Source organism: Choristoneura fumiferana, chromosome 8, assembly GCF_025370935.1.
Source record: "Choristoneura fumiferana chromosome 8, NRCan_CFum_1, whole genome shotgun sequence".
Taxonomy (NCBI): Eukaryota; Metazoa; Arthropoda; class Insecta; order Lepidoptera; family Tortricidae; genus Choristoneura; species Choristoneura fumiferana.
This window is the reverse complement of record NC_133479.1, coordinates 14,596,125-14,609,156: the sequence shown is the minus strand read 5'-3', so window position 1 is coordinate 14,609,156 and position 13,032 is coordinate 14,596,125. Positions and strand designations below refer to the sequence as shown.

Here is a 13,032-nt window from a genome sequence, read left to right as displayed (position 1 = left end):
TTTAATGAAACTTACTTTTCTCGGCTTAGGTACTCCCGCGGGCGGAGGCGTTTTCTACCTATTGTTTCCCAGGAGCTTATATCATGCATGATTAGGTATGGTTATGACTCTTGGTTAATTAGTGATGTTTATTTTTTATGGATCTGCCAAATGTAGGTACATATTACATATAAGTGCAGCAAGAAATATTCTCAACTTTCAAAAAAAAAATCAATCGAGCAATTGCGAATTGCGATAAAACCTCGTCTGTAAAACTACATGAACATAGAGCAGTATCTACTTAAACGAAACCCCTTTTTATTACAACCCTTGCATAGTGTACAAAGATCCGAGCGCGACTTTATAAACTCCTAAATATTAAAATAACACCAACGAGCTGCATATTTTTTTAAAAGGCGAAAGATAACAAGCGAGTTAATAAATATTGTAGTAGGGAAGGAGTTTGCTCGAAACTAATATCGCTCTCGTCGCGTCAAGTGAACGTATAAAGCTCAGATTTAGCGTGAGCCGAGGGGCTGAGCAGGAGCGAACGCCCAGGTAAAGCACCTACTTACACCTCGATATACGGCCAAACGTAAATTATAATATTGCGCGTGTCGACGGTACCTAACCCTCTCCGCGAGCGACGTACGCGCGGCCACACGCTTTCGTATATGCTCCTAACATCTTTATATTTACGTATTTGATCCACGCATAATGGGCACCCGTATTTTTTTTTGTTAAGTTTAGGTAAATAATGAACTAACTACGATAATGAATAACTTGTAGATCTTCACTAAACTGAGTGTGGTTGCTCGAGATTTTCGCAGTAAAATAAAGCGTTTAGCTGCCTATATCTAATCCGATATGATATAGCAAACGCAAGTTTTGCGGCTGCGAGCTAAAAATGTAGGTACATAATACAAATGAAGTATGGTAATTATTTGTGCCTAATTCTTAACTGACGGCGTAATCAGGAGTTCTGGGTTTTTTAAAGCTTGTTGAGAAACAGGCTTGCGGGTTACCTAATGGTAAGCAATGCCGCCGCCTGTAGACATTGATTATCTTTTTTAAAAAACCAGTACCAGGCATTATTTTAAACAATCTCGTTGTTTTCGCCTTAACTGATTGACTGTGTTTAGTTCTATTTTGGTTGTAAACGAAACTTTCTAGTCTCCAAACGCAAACATCCCCGGTTAATGTAAGGGAAAGGTTGGCAAGGGTTGCGGCGGCCGAGCGTACCTCGCGCCGGCGTGTGTGTGCGGCCCACTGAAAGAAAAGCAATTTCCTCGGGGTGCGGGGGGCGGGCGGCAGGGTTTGGGGTCTCGCGCGAATATAATTTTCTTCATTTTTTCATTCGGCCGAGTTAATTCGGCTTCGCAGCGGACTCCGCTATTGATTAGGGCGCGTCTTACGTTTTAATTTGTTTGCGCGCGCAGCTCGATGCACCGCAGAGATGAACCCCCGCCCTAATGAAGCGCTGCTAACTAACCGGGCTGTAATCACGCTTCCGCGATTACAGCTGACGTCAATGCCAACTATGTAACCGCGGGCCTTGAGCGTGCATGAGCGACGTTGAGCGTCGCGCCATAACGCCGACGTCTTATTTTTATGACGGAGGTGTTTGAGAGGAAGCGCGCGCACTTTCTTTCTATTTTATTACGTGTCTGCGTAGTAATGCCTTCAAATTGGCTTTCAATTGTTTTTGTTGTGCGTATTTAACTATCTACCTACAAATAAGCACTTTATTCAACTTTATTGCGCAAATTTTTAAAGCAATCCTTAGCAATAGGTGTATCTATATAGAGAACGATGATTACTTAAGTAAATTAACACTTATAGATATAAGTACATATCTATCTAAATTAAACTATATGCGGCCGCCAAACCCACCCACACGAACCCACCAAGGGATATCACGTATCTCGGATATCAGCGCGGCGTCGTAATTAAGGCTGCATCGTCGGCGGGTGGCGTCGCGACGCCATTGGTCATCTACTACCCCCTCCCCGACCCCCTCCAGGCTGGGGGGTGCAAGGGGGGCTGAGAAACAACGCCGCCTGCATGTGACACATTAGTAAATGAGACGACATTCGTTACGCGGCAGCTCGGCCATTTCCTCATTTGAACGTTCCAGTCTTGAACTGGTGAGAGCTCTTGGTATGTTCTCGGATTTGTTTTGTGTCTCGGATACAGTTCAGATTATTCTGGGCAGTAATTCTAATGGACCAAGTTAAGCCCGGCGTGTATGCATCCATTTCTAACCCAGATTGATCCATCATCCCTATATACTTAAGATGTACTACCTACTAACGGATATTCGATAAGCAATGAAGAAATAGTGTCTTCGCCACTTCACGACACTCACGCTAGCTAAAGAATTATAGATAAACTACCGATATTAGGTAACCATCTTGTGATAATATTTTTTACAAGGCTGTTTCTGTTATCTTAGGTGAAAACTGCACAAAACTTTTGGTTGTCCGCGGCGGCGCAGGACCGAAATTCGGTGTGGGCAAGTGAAATTTTGCGAGGCCCATGATGGCACACCACACATTAGATGACGAATGTTTAAATGAGCAAAAAAACGAGAGACTGGAAATGATTCAACTATTTGTTATACGCTATTAACACACCAGCACGAAAGAAAAATTGACCAATAACTGCACTAACTATTATTCCCTCGAGAATAGAGTCGTGCGCCTAAGAGCTCCTCATCTACGTCATCCTCATCAAAGATCCTTTAGCAACAGCTTAATGTTTCCAATCATAGTTGGTTTTACCACTCTGTTAAGTTATTTGAATTACCAGAGGCCCTATTGCCTAACGTTTTTGACGCTCGCGATCACAATCAAATGACAGTTTTTGTATACGAAATCTGTCATTTGATTGCGATGGCGAACGTCAGAAACGTTAGGCGATAGACACCCAGGATCTCATCAGAGAATAGTGATGGGGAAAGGCACTTAATGAACAAAGGTAGGTACCTATATTGCTCATTACCTACATTGTCTTTGAACACTGTAGGTACTTATAGGAACTAAGAACGGGACCAGGGATTGTGCTTAAATACCTTCTTATTAAATTGAAAATTGCCTGCAAACCATCATGTTCGAATTTAATATTTTTATGTCGTATTTGTCGCTCGCGTGAAGTGGTCATGGGGCATTTTCGGGGGTCGCGGGATGAATATTTAATTCCCGTGTGTTTTCGACTTACCTAGTCCTGCACGCGTATGCCCATGTAGGTAAATACAGGTTGGAGTATCTAGTTATAATGTTGAGCTTAAATGTCTAACAATTAATAAAAAATACATACAGTTGGAGCTACATAGGTACATACGTGCACCGGTTCAAGTGAAAATAAAGTCGATCTTCTCTTCCAAATTTCTTCAAATATTTCCAGTAAGAAAAGTACAGTCGGTGCCCTAACATAAGTATCCACTTTTCTATGCAACTAGGATGAAAAAGTGGATACATACTTAAGTTAGGGAAGCGACCGTACCTGCCTAAGCGATTCCTTCACATTCTTCATTCGCGGAGTACTACTTATTTACCAATGCGGTTATTTTATGTAATTGTAAAGCAAGTATTTATACGAAATAGTATGTTTTGCCTTATACTAAATATTTATTGCACCTATGAGACAAGACAGTGCATATGTCCGAATGTAGGTAGGCAGGTACTTTCCTCATTCGCGAAGATTTAGTATTTGATAAGTACTTACTTAAATTTCTGAAAATTTCAAAGAAAGCCTTACACCTAACGAAATGATATTGTTCTTTTACGAGCAGTTGGACTGTGTGGAATGGTTAGTGAACGCAGCGCGGCAGGGCTTAACCTTGACCGGCTGAAGTCCCCCCGAGCCTACGCACTTCACGTGTTTCAGCTGACCCACTGTCCGTGGGCACACGCACTTGAACCCCGCTCGGCCCGCTACGAATAACCAACTGGCGATTTCGTTAAAGGGGTTCGGAGTTTTAAATATCAAGTAGAATAAGAAATGGGATTCCTAAGATTAAGAAGTAGAGTACCATTTAAATGTGACTGCCAATTAAATACGTGACGACTCAAATTTTATCGCTGTTTAACCAAGTAATGGAATATTTGACTAACAATGCCCCGGACCACCGAATTTGGCTGTGATTCTCGAATCGAGTCGATGGCGAGACGAAAGCGCTTCGTTCAATAAATCGAATCGCCGCCGCCCCCGCTCAGCCATTAAGCCTCTCGATAGTGGATATTCGCCGGTACTCACTTTGTTTTATTACTTTCATTTTATTGTTTTAATTTGTGTGCGGGTGCGCTATTTGCGTGCGCGCAGTTTGTCGCGCGCCCCGCCCACCGCGCGGCGGCCAATGGCGCGCGCCCGCTGGCAGCGCGCTCCCGCGCCCGCGCCCGCGCCCGCGTCCGCGTCCGCGCCGCGTGCGCCCGCGCAGACACCGGCGCGACAATGCTCATTGTTCCGAGCGATTCTCATTTTGTTTTACTTTCGCCAGCGTCATCGCTGGCCGCCGCGGCGACTGACGCGCCTCCCACTAAGCGATAATTTCAATGTCGCTGCGTATATTGTGATATTGACTGAGATTCCGCTCCGGACATGTTTTATCGTCGGAGGCGCGTTTCGTCAGAGCTACTCAATAAGCAATAAACCATTCGCCTCCGAGAAGTTATTTTAAAGTCTGACTGGGACTCGGATTGAGCCCACGCCTTTACACCTTTTAAAGGTTATTGTGTTCCCGAAACGTTCGAGATATTACCGTCAGCAGCCGCGAAAACTGCGCTCACAATGTAGGCCGGTCATAAAACATAACTCTACTGTAGAGTCTTCTTAAACGACTATTATGGAAATCGAAACAACACATAACTTATTATAAACTTTATTGAGTTAATTCTTGTATTGGTAATATAATACGATTGATTCTAGCTTCAATGCAGCTAAGCTAACTAAAGGACCTAAACATTCGCGTGAAGCGGTCATAGTCTCGAGCTAACTGGAAAGCATCCCCACGACAGCGCAGCGTGTTGTCGCACGAATAATATTTAAGGCGAAACTAAGCAATTGATAGTAAAATTGGACGGTGAAATAGAAAAATATCGCCGGGCGATTTCATGGATCGTGGCCTGGTAAAATATTCAATCGGGGCAATTCGGGTCCGCGTATAAATTCGACTCCGCCATTATTTGTAGCGTCCTCGCGACCGAAAATCGGTACAGTGATAGTCGTCATTTTTCTTGTAGCTATCGTTAATATTTTACGGGTGCGTGTCAACGGTTTATGGGCCCACTCTTGACACTAAAACGTTTTAACCGTACTCATATTGTTTATACATTTTACTATCCACTTTTTATTGTTTATAGCTACCCGAGAGCTGCGCGGGGCATAATGGCAGCTAGTTCGGCGACGGTTCGATTATATGCCATCGGACTTGATTTTATTATAGACCTTGATAGCTGTATGAAACTTTTTCATTTTATTGTTTTATGTTATGTTTATTTATGAAACTGAAACAGAGTGCGTCAAAGGGCTCATGGGTTACGACATAATAGGCCCCGTATCTGTCTGAACTGTTCAGCAATTTATCACTACTAGCTGTTGCCCGAGAGTCCGCCCGCGTAGAATTTCACACTTCTTACTAGAATTTATTTCCTTGGCTGTGTTTGGCTTTGTACTTTATACCTATACTTGTAATTTAAATTCCCAAATATTTGGTAGTTTAAGTATCTGTTTCTTTAATATAATGTGTTTTTTTTTGTTCTCAACTAAACTTTTGAAACTGACCAAAAATCTATAGCAGAGATCGATTGCTCTCTCAGAATCATGACGCTTCTATGTAACTAGCCCTAGCACAGGCCTTGATCTTTTTAGGCTGTTACTAATGTTACTCTTACTACCCAGCAGTGGGACACAGTTATAGGCTAAATTTAATAATAATAATAATAATAACTGCACACTTGTCTCTAAACGCTTATCTGGATCAATAGGTAATATAATAAGTCTTGATATTAGTGAAATATTAGCTGTATCAATGTTGTTGAATAAATCCATCCCAGCCTATATACGTCCCACTGCAGGGCACAGGCCTCCTCTCAGAACAAGAGGGCTTGGGCCATAGTTCCCACGCGGGCCCAGTGCGGATTGGGAACTTCACACGCACCATTGAATTACTTCGCAGGTTTGTGCAGGTTTCCTCACGATGTTTTCCTTCGCCGCAAAACTCGTGGTAAATCCGCACATGAATAAATAAATATGAAAAATAGTTTACTTACATCCTATTCTCAGACCTACCGAATATACACAAAAAAAAAATCGGACATTGTGACTCGAGAATTTTATATGTACTTATTAGATTTACAATTGCCCTGAATATCCTTTCTTAAAAGGAACCGGTCTTATCTAAGTGTAATTATCCACCCAAGTTTGCGAGCTCGGAGAAAGAATTGCTCTCGTCTTTGTGTGTGTTTTGTAAGAGCACTAACAGGGGGTGGCGGGCGGCGGCGCGGGAGGGGGGCTCACATGGGACGCGCTCTAATGAGGTGCCTGAAAGCGACAATGTCTTTGAGCAAAGCAAATGTGTACCTATCTACATACATAGAGGGAGGGGCTGTTGCTATTACATTACGTACCTAATATGGCTAGCTATATTTACATAGCTAATGTAGGTATGTAATTATTTATCGGATACGCTTTATCAAATAAAGCGAATCCTAAAAAGGGACGGGGACCCAGTTCCGAATTAAGAAAGGGTAGGTTTTATGTACCTAAGCTCTCCCTGATTTAAGGCGTTGATCTTAGCTTTATTTGTTTTCTTAGCGTCTAGTCGAATTTATGAGAGGGCTGCGTCGATTTCAGATGGTTGCTATTCAATAAATTACAAACTTGATGTAAACAAGCACTTCAAGTTGGTATAAGTGTCTCATTAAATTTATTAAATGTGAGCCGATTTTGATTAAGGTAGGTATTTGTACTTCCGGGTAGAGGTACTTATTCGTTCGATTGCCCTGGGTGTGTATGTGGGGACTGAATTTAATATCTCGATATGTAGAAGTATTGCGAATGTTGGCAGTAATGGATTAGCATATCAGAATGCTGTTACAAATGTGAAGCTCGCGGCGGCGGGCGGCGCGGGGCGCGCGTCCGCGGCGCAGATCTGCGAGGGTCGATTGCAGCTTCCGGATCGGAGTCGGTTTTAATTTCCCGCGCGCGGCCGGGCGGCAACTTTAAACGGCCGGAGATGAGCGCACTAATATCATGCAAGGCCCGGGCCGTCGCCATAGCGACGCACACTCAAATGACGTGTGTGGCGCGTGGTGTGAGGCTGGGGGTAATATGATTTGAGCGGCCCGGGCCGACACCCCCACCCGCTTGTTTGCTCTCCGATGCAATCGCGATACGAACCCCGCCCGCCGCCCGCGCCCACCGGCGACACATCTCTCACCTCCGTCGTCGATAACCGCATCGGATTCCTTGTTGCAAGCCACCGCATTCTATTGAAATTGATTCCCTTGCTCGCCTATCCTCCCCAGCTCTGCGATATCGAGTGCCAGCTCTAAACGCAATACACATACTGTCCTCGCGTCATCTTTTACAGTTTTCAGATGCATCGACCTCGTATCTGCGTACCGAGTTTACCGGCCTTGAAACAGGTTTAACTTGAACACCTTTGTCGACACAATTTAAGAAAAGCGTTTTAATATTACATTCATGGTCTTTTCGAGTCTGTTATGGAAGCACGAAGCGGCACCGGCTGCATTAGGGTTGTTTAATGTTGGCATCCGCAGCGCGGAAGGCTCGCGCGGCCCTAGCACCACTCATTGCGCTGTTTACGGTGCAAATAAATCAATCACGCCGGTCCCCGCACCTCGCGGTATAACAAGCGACGTCATATTCGCGCGTCGTTTTTGCTTCGCGACTCAATCGCGGTGTTGTCAGTTTGGCCGGAATGTGTGGCGATGGGCCGGCGCGGTGACAATTACGCGGTGAGTGTCGGCGCTCATTAGTTGCGGACACGCAGCCGCCTCATGTATCATGGAACGCGCGTCGCAAGCGCCGCCGCCCGCACAATAAAGCAATCAATCCGCACTCCGCACACCACTAGCCGCACTTTAGGGTTATGTGTCAGTCGCCTTAAATTTTCAGACATGCATTATGGTAGGTATCCCACACGACGTGTAGGGTTGGCAATACACTCTGTATACTGATTTGTGATGTACCTAATTTTAATTTTATTTATTTAGGGGCTGTTTCACCATCCATTGATTAGTGTTAACTGACGATTAAGTGTGGTGCCGTCTCCGTATATTCGAACAAAACAAATAGAGATGGATGAATGATGATGATGATTAGATGGATGGTGAAACAGCCCCTTAGTCTCTACTCTACCAGGGTACCAGGGTATCGCAATAAGATCCCGACAATGACTACGAGTATTAGCCTACAGAGTTGTAATTTGAGAGGACAAAATAACTAGCAAACCGGCACGACGTGACAGCCAGATCAGCGTTTGTAAGCATTACTTAGCTAATTTTCGCTGAAAGTCGTTAAAAAATATTTCTGTAATTTTAATTCACTGAACGTAGAACCAATCCTAAGCACATTGATGAACTGAAAACTCTAGGTAGAGACCTCCGACCAGATTTAAGATAGTTACCCGGGGGACCTAGCGAACGTGATCTGACCGCAGCTTTCGTTTGTCTTGTCGGTCTCCCCGGTGGGTTCCCATAGTTGGTTCAGGAATCAGAACAATTACGTGAGTACTAAAAACGCGTAATGTCTTGTTACGTGTAGAAGACGTCAATTACACGAGTTCTCTAGAAAACTTAGTGCAGATAGTTTAAGAGTTGAGGTGGGCACGTATAAGGCTATCCTAATAGGGTATTGTGACCGATCCGAGAGCGGGCTGCGCTCTCGCGCTGGTAATTGCGGCGCGGACGCCGGGGGCCGCGGATAATGCCGCGCGTGATATATGGTACTACGGCTAATAACAGAGCTGGCCAAAGCTGCGATTATCCCTTTACCCATCGAAGACGAATTCGTATCGATCGGTGCGACGCTCGCTCTCAGCTAATGAGCTCTGGATTTACTACTCATTATCCACTTTCGCCGCTCGCCCGGGGCGCGATGAAGACGTCGCGCCGGGCCGGGCGGCGGGCGCGCCGGCCGGTCCGGCGAGGCGGCCGCCGCGGGCGCACAATTTGCCGCGCTCGCCCGCCAGCGCCCGCAGCTCGCAGCTTTGTGTTTTATCCCCGGTAATTGCGCCCGACGCGAACCACCTCGAACGGCCACCACACGACCAACGGTAGTGGATAATTGCGCTATTGTTGCTCGACTCCGCGGCGACTAGCCTACAAATCGTTTTCAAGGAAGTACCTGCACCTAATTCCGCTGCTAAATTAGAAGGTTCCAGCAACGAGCAAAGTTTGTTATCGACAATTAAGTTAGATAAGAAAATTTATAGTTTCATTGAAACAGCGCCGATAATAGCGCATCGCATGTGCTTTCGCGGCGAGGAACGTGAGCGAACTCTGTACTTTGACGTAATTTCTTTTGAAACTCGTATTAACGACTAATTTGATTTGCTTTCTATGAATTTATACAATCTTAAAAATTACGGAAGTTTTAATCACTCATCAGAGCATTTTTTAATACCTAGGAGGTACAGTCGATTACACTTTAGTACCTTGTCACTATACGCCTTCTGACAATTTTATACAAACTATCAAACATGACGTGACGGCGGCAAGGTAGTAAAGTACAAAAAAAAACCAAACCAATTATTTTTTTATTTGACTGGATGGCAAACGAGCAAGTGGGTCTCCTGATGGTAAGAGATCACCTCCGCCCAGGGGTCGCTCGCGCGACTAGGGGTATTGCAGATGAGTTGCCAACCTAGAGGCCTAAGATGGGATACCTCAAGTGCCAGTAATTTCACCGACTGTCTTACTCTCCACGCCGAAACACTTGTAAGCACTGCTGCTTCACGGCAGGATTAGCGAGCAAGATGGTGGTAGCAATCCGGGCGGACCTTGCACAAGGTCCTACCACCTGCATTGTATTTCTATTATCTTTTTTATCTGATTCACAAGCACTTATTTATAACTTAAATACTATTTACATTGCTTTAGATCAAGTCTTTCAAGTCGAATTAAGTTACAATAATATGTTCTTAAAGCTTGTATTAAAAATGTCGTTTTTAACTTTTATTAAACTTTAAAACTTATTCCTAACTTAAGTTAATAATATTTCTCTTTTATTCACACATCAATGATAATCATGTAGAGAACAACACCAACTACTGTGTAACTTGAATTGAAAGTCGTGTAATATACAAAGAAAACATAGTCCTTTAATACAATACAATACAATACCTTTAATTTAAAAGCTCAAACAAATGTAAGTGTCCTGTCCATTGTAAAGAAAGTAATAGCATCTTTTTATGGATATGTGTGTCTGCTGCTGATTTTACGACACGAAGATTTCCGAACCCCTGCATGGGTCGGTGTGTCATCGGTATCATAAGGATTACATATGAGTCGATCACTTCGCTGCGCATACGTCCATGTTCTAACTCTCAGGTTCTGGCCCTATACTACGAAATACAAAATTCGAACTTCGTATCTTGCCGTCTAGCTGATGCTAATATTATTAAATACGAGAGTGAGAGGGACAGTTTGATACGAACTTCAATTTTCAACGATCAATTCGGTATTTTTTTACGTTTGTTACTTCAGAACTCCGTCAGATTTTGTTGAAAAAGTAATTGATTCTTGTACTTTCAATTGGATCAGATTGTCACCAAACCGGGATCTGATGAGTGAATCCTGGTGAAATTGCGGAAACCCTACAAATTGCGTGGGCAAATTTATAGTGATTTGGGTACTTATATTTTGTAGTATTTACCTAACTCTTGATTTTGGTCTTAGAAATTAATTTTTGGTGACGTGAACTGATTTAGAAGACCACAAATGGTCCCCAAATGGAAATCGATTGAAGAAAAAACAACTTGAATTTGAACTCAACAGGTAATATGTACCTATACCCTTTGTCGTCAGGTGGTTGGGGCGCGGATCAATGTTCGTACTGTCAGAGCCGCAAGCACGAATGCTGCTGGGCACAACGGCGGGCGCGCTCGTGGACGTGGGCGCGGGCGACGGCGAGGTCTCCCGCCGCTTCGCTCACCTCTACCAGCGGCAGTATGCTACTGAGATCTCTGCCAGCATGAGGAAGACGCTCAGCGCTAAAGGATTCACGTGAGTTAACCACACGTTCATCATCAGATGGTTGGGCTTGGGTAAAATTTGTTCGTGCTGTCAGGGCCACAAGCACGAGTACCTACTGCTGGGCGCGAGGAACTGTGAGGCTTCCCGCCGCTTTGCGCACCTCTACCAGCGACAGTATGCTACCGAAATCTCCGCCAGCATGAGATAGACACTCACCACTAAGAGATTCATCGTTCGTTATCGGATGGTTGGGCTGGGGTCAATGTTCGTGCTGTCAGAGCCCCAAGCACGAGTGCTGCTGGGCACAAAGAACTGCGAGGTTTCCCGCCACTTTGCGCACCTCTACCAGCAGCAGTAAGCTACCGAGATCTGCTGATGCTATGTAATTTTGCACACAAAGTCCGAAAAAGCTAAGAGGTGAAAAACCGTAGGCTCCAACCCACGGCCCTCTGTTTGATAGGCCATAGGTCAAACCACTAGGCTATTGCGGCTTTTTTACTAGCATGCTTATTAGCAAGCTAGTAACCTACCTGCTTCTAACTGCATGTGCAAAATCCTTACGTTGTTGCAGTATGCTCGACACGGAGGACTGGTGGCGCGAACAGAAATTTGAATGCGTGAGCATGCTGAACCTGCTGGACCGCTGCAGCCGGCCCAAGACCATGGTGCTGCAGGCGCGCCGCGCGCTCGCGCCCTCCGGCCGGCTGCTGCTCGCGCTCGTGCTGCCCTACAAGCCCTACGTTGAAGGTACGCGACAGAACAGACTAGATGCTCCGCTAGGTAGCCTTGACTCGACGACTAAAAGGCCCGCTTTCATGGTTAACTCTATCAATAATCGTATGTGGCTAAGTCAAGGCTGTCGAATTGGGCAGCAACCTTGTTGTAATTGTTCTAATATTTTTTTTATATTTTACATATTAATAGAAACTGTTATTTGAAGAGGATTATTACCAGAGAACGGAATTTTCTTGGGATTTTTTGAGTTGTCATAGTGACTTCTCACTTATCAACTCTACCTAATAATGTCGATATATTAGACTTTAAATTCGTATCGTAAACTTATCATGTTATGTAGAGCGTTCTTTTTCCGCATACAAACGGATATTTGACTAGAATAGTTTAAAACCGGAAAATATGAAAAAAAAAATTCTATTTCTTTTATAGAGACATAATGGAACACTTGTTAACATTACAACAGAAGAAGAACTGAACTGAAATTATTAAATTAGAAATTGTTATCCATTCATTGTTCATTGCAATGTCTATTTCACATTTTAAACTACTCGAAAGTTAATCGTGATGAAGACGTGGTGGCCTAGTGGGTTGACCTATCGCCTCTCAAGCAGAGGGTCGTGGGTTCAAACCCCGGCTCGCACCTGTGAGTTTTTCGAAATTCATGTGCGGAATTACATTTGAAATTTACCACGAGCTTTGCGCTGAAGGAAAACATCGTGAGGAAACCTGCACTAACCTGCGAAGCAATTCAATGGTGCGTGTGAAGTTCCCAATCCGCACTGGGCCCGCGTGGGAACTACGGCCCAAGCCCTCTTGTTCTGAGAGGAGGCCTGTGCCCAGCAGTGGGACGTATATAGGCTGGAATGGATGGATGGATGGAAAGTTAATTGGAAGAGATCGCTTTTTAACTTAAGGTCACCTATTGTTTACCTCTACTTTTAATCTTCTTTAGTACCTATGTTGTATCGATATACATATGTATGTATATCGGAAGTCGATAAGTGAGAAGTCACTAGGACAGGTCGAAAAATGCCATGAGAATTCCGCTCTCTGATTATTACTTATGACCTACACGCTTGCGCGAGCGGCTTGAATCTTT

The 13,032-nt window shown here is 44.3% G+C and overlaps 1 protein-coding gene across 5 annotated transcripts in view; it reads left to right on the top strand.

Annotated features, from left to right (window-relative positions):
• The window catches only part of LOC141430621 (protein-L-histidine N-pros-methyltransferase), a 62,399-nt gene that overhangs the window by 46,841 nt on the left and 2,526 nt on the right, over positions 1 to 13,032 (top strand). For all 5 annotated transcript variants that reach the window (XM_074091422.1, XM_074091420.1, XM_074091421.1 and 2 more), the window contains 2 exons: positions 11,031 to 11,228; positions 11,770 to 11,945. In XM_074091422.1, the coding sequence (XP_073947523.1) occupies positions 11,031 to 11,228; positions 11,770 to 11,945 (374 nt within the window). The remainder of the gene's footprint in view (positions 1 to 11,030; positions 11,229 to 11,769; positions 11,946 to 13,032) is intronic.